At 41.8% G+C, this 6,189-nt stretch overlaps 1 protein-coding gene across 1 annotated transcript; it reads left to right on the top strand.

Annotated features, from left to right (window-relative positions):
- Positions 1 to 1,374: 1,374 nt before the first annotated feature.
- Positions 1,375 to 6,189, top strand: EFCAB9 (EF-hand calcium binding domain 9). Its single transcript, XM_057729098.1, has 4 exons — positions 1,375 to 1,510; positions 4,174 to 4,322; positions 5,059 to 5,235; positions 5,970 to 6,189. The coding sequence occupies exons 1-4, from the start codon at positions 1,375 to 1,377 to the stop codon at positions 6,162 to 6,164; spliced, it is 657 nt and encodes a 218-aa protein (XP_057585081.1). The 3' UTR covers positions 6,165 to 6,189.

Genomic DNA, 6,189 nt, shown 5'->3' with positions numbered 1-6,189 from the left:
CCTGGCTGAATATTTCACTGTATGGATGTGCTACATTTCATCTGTCCATTCATCATTTGATGGACATTTGGGTTGTTTCCACCTTTTGCCTATTGTCAATAATACTGCTATAAACATTTTGTACAATTATTTATTAGAATACTTGTTTTCAGTATAGATCTAGGAGTGGAATTGCTAGGTCATATTGGTAATTTCATGTTTAACTTTTCAAGGAACTTCCCTTCAGTCTTGAAAGATGATTTTACTGAGTGTATAATTTTAGCTTGGCTATGATTGTTTTTACACATTGAAATATTATTCCATTACGTTTTGATTTCCATGTTGTGAAGAAGTTGATTGTTAGTTTAATCATCGGCCCTTTGAAGATAATCTTTCTTCTCTGATTGCCTTTGAAATCTTTGTCTTTGGTAGAATGCAGTTTCACTCTGATGTGTACAGATATGTATTTCTTCTTATTTCAGTTACTTAGGACTTCAGGCTTTTGAGAGGTAATATAGCATAGCTATTCAAACGCAGTGATTATTGCCAGGCTATCTAGGTTCACATACTGACTTCACCATTAATTAGCTTAGTGACTTTAGGAAAAGTACTTAACTTTTCTGAGCCTGTTTTTGAAATTGTTATTAATATAGTTGATGTACAATATTATATAAGTTACAGATGTACAACACAGTGGTTTACAATTGTTAAAGGTTAAGATCTATTTATAGCCATTATAAAATATTGGCTAGGGAATTCCCTGGCGGTCCCACGGTTAGGACTCTGCACTTTCACGGCCGAGGGAGTGGGTTCAATTCCTGGTTGAGGGGTGTGGCCAGAAAAATATATATATATTGGCTATATTCCCTGTACAGTGTACCTTTGTAGCTTATTTATTTTATAAGTAATAATCTGTGCCTTAAGCCTGTTTCTTAATCTGTGAAACAGGTATAATCATCTCTGCCTCATAGGACTGAATGATAAGTCTTCAGACTAAATCAGTTACTATATTAATACACTTAGAACAGTGCTGGCATGTAGTTATCTAACTGTTCACCTTGATAAGGATGAGAACAGCCTGTGGGTGGGTGTCTTTCACTGGGTTTGGAAACTTCTCAGCTTTTTTTTTTTTTGGCTATGCCACCAGCTTGTGGGATCTTAGTTCCTTGACCAGGGATTGAACCTGGGCCACGGCAGTGAAAGCGCTGAGTCCTAACCACTGGACTGCCAGGGAATTCCCGCAATTTTAACTTTTTATTGACTGTTTCCTATGCTGTTTCAACCTAGGAAGACCTCTCACTACCAGAGCTTCTCTCTATCCAACATTCTAATTCCGAGGCAGCGTTCTCTATTCTACTTCAGGTTGCCAGAGCTTTCAGCTTGAAGGGCACCATAATGAAACTGAAGCAAGGATCGTTTCTGTGGTACCTCTATCTGGATAAACTGTATTGCTTATTATCCGTGAGAAATGTGAAGGCCTTGGTGGAGTATTTTCACCTTCTCGATGTGCACCGCAAGAAAACCTTGAATGGTTAGTAGTTTCAGAAATGCTTCCTCTGGGTCGTTCCCCAGTTTTGAATGAGTGTGCAGGAAAACTTACAGAACCAGAAACTATTTCATTAACATAGATATTATATCTTCTAAATGAAGCACAGAGAAAAATTGCCAACTGAGACTTGATGGCAGTTCAATGAGGAGGATAAAATTGCAGGCTCTGGGTTAGATCCTATTCCTTGTGATTTGGAGAACGTCATCACCCTCTTTTAAGTCTCATTTTCCCCATGGTAAGTGAGGCTTCTAATAATGGAGTCCATCTCATGGTTGGGAACAAAAAGATAATGAAATGAGATAATGTAGAGAAAATGCTCAGCATGGTGCCTGGCACACTGTAAGTACTTAATGTGTTCCTTATTATTATACTTATTCCTGGGGGCTGAGCCCCACTCAGGCATTAACCCTGGAGTCCCTTAGCAAGACGTCTCGTCTGTCGAATGGGAGGTTTGAATCAGATAATCTGCAAGATCCCTTCTAATTCTTGGTGTTTGTGACTAATCAAGAAGTGCTAATATCATGACCCTACCCTTGAGTGCACAAACTAATAGAAGACCAATTAAAACACTTTAGGGTTTTGTTTGTTTGTTTTAGATTGGGTGTAAATAGTGTCCTATCCACTTACTGTCAACTGAGTGAGAGAAATGTCATTTATCAATAAGGAGTTTGTTTGTTTGTTTGTTTTGTCCTGCGGCTTGTGGGATCTTAGTTCCCCAACAAGGGATCGAACCTGTACCCCCTGGGATGGAATCATGGAATCCTAACACTGGACCCTTACAGAAGTCCCCAGAGTTTCTTAAAGATTTTATAAAGAATTCATTCAATCTTATAATAAAAAACATACCTTCATTTTCTCATACTTTCATGCCTCACTTTTCCCCTTTACATACAGATTTACAAACAGCATGTCACCAAACCTTTGCAATAACCCAGTCCTACATGAGGCAACTGTAGGGTACCTAGAAGTAAACAGAAGAGCTGGAACTGAAACCCAAGGGTTTCTGACTCCAAAGCCCACACTTTTAATCTCACCAGAGTTTGCTGAGCAGTTTGATTCCCCTGGTAACTAAACCACTCCCTGGTGATGCAATACCCGAGAGATGAAGTCATACTTGTGTCTTCTGGTCACCAAGGGACTAGATGCTGATCTGAAAGAGCAAAGGCACAGCCTTGAGTTCTGCCTTCCAGGGAGGTAGTGACTTAAGGCCTTGCAGACTTGTGTGGGCCAGAGCCAGCGGATTGAAAAACAGTATTTGTTACATAGCTACTGTCTCATAATAAAACATTTCTCAAGGAGCAAACACTGTGTTTACACATGGTGTGTTGTTCCCAAGTGCTCAGACCTGGTGGGACTCACACCTGGTGGGACTGTGGGGAAGGAACATCAAGAGGCCATCAGAAACCCCCAGATCATGGCATTGTGATGACTGGTTCCCTGTGCTCTTAGCCAGCTTCAGCCAGGACTTCAGACTACACAGACGTACTTTACGGATTTAGTGGCGCCATGTCTTGTGCAGGAGATAGTCTCTGTAATCACTGGGCAAGGAGAAATCACATGCAGACAAAGTTACGCTTGAAAATCCCCGAAATCTCAGGGGTGGCTTGTATATTCAACCTGTACAGCTACATACCACCGTGTAAACGTATCACCATGTTTGTTTCTTCCATCTCACACTCCCGGAGACAGATGATTAGTGAGTGGAATTTCAGGCAAAAACCTTCCCTGTCCTTCAAATTACAGTATTTTTTTTCTCTGATTGTACATGACTGCATATACATTAATGTGTAAGAGATACGGCTTCACCGTGGAAACAGCAAGGCTGTGGAGTCAGAGGGACATCTGAATCCCAGCTCTGCCACTCAAAGTGTGGTCCACAGACCAGCAGCAGGCACATCACTTGGGAGCTCGTTACGGATGCAGACTCAGTCCCATGCCAGAGTTCCTAATCAGAATCAGTGTTCTTACAAGATCCTCAAGTGATTGGTATGCCCACTGTAGCTCGAGAAGCCCTGAGATTAGTTACTACCTGAGGCTTATTGTAAAAGGCTGTGTTGGGTTGTCAAGAGTTCAGTGACAGGTGGCACTTACAGTGCCCAGAATCTAAGGTGCTCAGTGATGCTAGCTCCTTTCCCCCACAGCCGAATGTGTTTGCTTTATGTAAGCACGAGAAATAGTGATACTTTTATGGAAGAGGAATGATTTTTAAATTTCTCTCGTTTTAATTCTCTCAAGTGAAAGGCCAAGATGAAATGTCAGCGTTTCCACGAATGTGTCGTAGGTCCCCAGTGAGAATTACGCTCTTCCTTCTGTGTACAAGGAGCACTTTGAGCCTTTCATTGGTTACGTATACTCTGTATTCGTAAGCTGTCTGCTCCATCGAGCATGTGAGCTAGGCTCAGGAACCAACCCCTACCCACTGTCTCCTTCTCCACAAGTCCAGGCACAGTACTTTTCTGTACAGTTCAAGGGCAATTAACGTTTGAGGAATTGTGGAAGGTATAGTGGCAAAGATGGAAACGAAGTATTATCATTACTATTGCCAGGTCAACAAGCTTCCAGCATGACAACTATTTATGTGGTTCCCAGATGTTTAACATTTGGGAACTGTTTCAGAATAATCCATCCCCTCTCCCCGCCAACAGATGTGCTGTTCTACCACTTCCTTCATCACGTGACTGACTTGAAACGGAATCAGATCACAATTGTGTTTAACATGCTGGACTGGAATGCTGTGGGCGAGATTGGTTTTGACCAGTTCTACATGCTGGTTTGCATACTACTGGCACAGGAAGTGAGTAACGAGAGCTTGGCTGCTGTCACCATTTTGGTAAAGGTAGCACCGAATTAAGAGTGCATCAGAATTTTTCTTTTCACTTGAAACAGGGAGAAAAAAATGGGAGGGAGAACTACTTTTGGTTCCTAAATGGTCCATCTCTAACCTAGGAGTTTCCAAAGGTTATCCAGCCTCCCACATTGCCTTCCTAAAGAACAAATCTCACCCTGTCACATCCCTCCTTGGCATGCCCTTCCTTGCCCTTTCTAGCTGGTGGGTCTTAATCACCAGTAATCCCAATTGCCTCTCTTCCTCAATGATCCCTTTTCTCAGAGAATTTGCTGAAAGGGATGAATGATGTAGACAACACACACTCTCTCTGGGTTCCCACCTTACCTTGTACACGCTCCTAGTGTGCATTTACCTCTTCTCCACTCCTTGAGGAAGGCCACCTTGTGTCAGTGTTATTACCAGCGCTGCAAGCTTCATAAGTAGATTTTCACTGAACATAAGGAAATATATTCTAGTGACTAGAGTTCTGTCTAGCAGAACTAATCACTACAGGTGGCGTAAGCTCCCCTTGAATGCAGATGCTGAAGGAGGATCTGATCCACCCGCCCTTTCAGCCTTAAGCTGCTACAGTTCTGCCTTTTGCGTTTAGCTCTGTAGGGAATGGACTAGTGAATATGTGTCTTCATGTAGCAAGTTTAGAAAGTAGCACCGACAACATATTTACCTGTTTCTCTCAAAGCAGAACCATTTGGAAGAACAATTTATTTTCCGCCATTCCCGGCCTGTTTTTGAGCTGCTTGACCTGGACAGGGAGCTGAAAATTGGCCCAGCCAACCTCCACATGTACAACTTTCTCTTCAATATTAAAAAACAGCAACTCAGGGACCTCTACCACGACTTTGACATCACAGGTGACCGTGTAAGTGCAGATCCCTGAAGGGTGGCCCGGCAGCCCCTCTGTCCAAAGGTAGAAGACAATGTCCTGTTACCTACAGTGGAGATGGGGGAGGAACAGGGTGGGAGAAACCTTGGAGCGTGTCATGCTGCTGGGATCATAAAAAACTGAAGAGATGTATAGGCCTGTGGAAGAGAGAGGACTGAATAAGTGTTACGTCATACAATGTGGATATAAAATTACATAAGTTTAGAGAAGGACATGTTTTTTATAAGTTTAGTTGAAAGAAGGAAATCTATTAAAATGGCAGGAGTTGGTCTTCAGGGAAGGGCTTGTAGATTTTAATAAGCAGAAAGGAAGAAATTCTTATATGGGAACACATGAGCTAAATCCCAAAAGAAAACAACTATGGAGAAGACAGTGAATCCTGCCTATTTAAAGAGGAGTCTATGTTGACTAGCGAGAGCTAAAGTTTAAGGTTTAAAAGGATGGATCTCACTGTGAAGCAGCTCAGAGAGCAGCCTGACACGTCTGGACTTGAGGTAGCAGAAGTAAGAAAGTGACCCTTGGTGCCTTTAGAGTCTACAATAGACTCTCTGTTCCCGACTCCTAGACTACAACTAGACTGTAATTATGTCCTAATTACTGGGCCTCTTTAATAAAGTTTCCAAGGTTTTAAATGAGAAATGATTACAATCTGAAACAAAGTATCAAATCCTTCCTGAAATAACTTTTCTTCCCCCCCACCCCAACACAAGCATCTTAATTACAAGGAATTTAAGCTGTTTACCATCTTCTCCCTGGACAAATACCAGGAGAGTCAGAAAGCAGTGAAAGAGAAGGAGAAAGAGAAAGCTCTGCTCAAAAAGAAAGTGTCACAAGTTCATGTGAGCCAAAGACAGAGTCTTCTTGGAACAAATGAATTTGAAAGTGTAAGTAACTACAACTGTTAACATGTCTAAAAATAAATTTAGAACA

This window comes from Hippopotamus amphibius, chromosome 1, assembly GCF_030028045.1.
Source record: "Hippopotamus amphibius kiboko isolate mHipAmp2 chromosome 1, mHipAmp2.hap2, whole genome shotgun sequence".
In the NCBI taxonomy this organism is placed as follows: domain Eukaryota; kingdom Metazoa; phylum Chordata; class Mammalia; order Artiodactyla; family Hippopotamidae; genus Hippopotamus; species Hippopotamus amphibius.
The sequence above is the reverse complement of the archived record's forward strand: the minus strand, read 5'-3'. Positions and strand labels throughout refer to the sequence as shown.

What these genes read in the sequence shown, in the direction of transcription:
- EFCAB9 (XM_057729098.1), top strand. Translation starts at nt 1,375, where the DNA reads ATGAAACTGAAGCAAGGATCGTTTCTGTGGTACCTCTATCTGGATAAA. An exon ending in GCATACTACTGGCACAGGAA is followed by an intron (nt 4,323 to 5,058) that starts GTGAGTAACGAG and finishes CTCTCAAAGCAG; the next exon opens with AACCATTTGGAAGAACAATT. An exon ending in TTGACATCACAGGTGACCGT is followed by an intron (nt 5,236 to 5,969) that starts GTAAGTGCAGAT and finishes CCCCAACACAAG; the next exon opens with CATCTTAATTACAAGGAATT.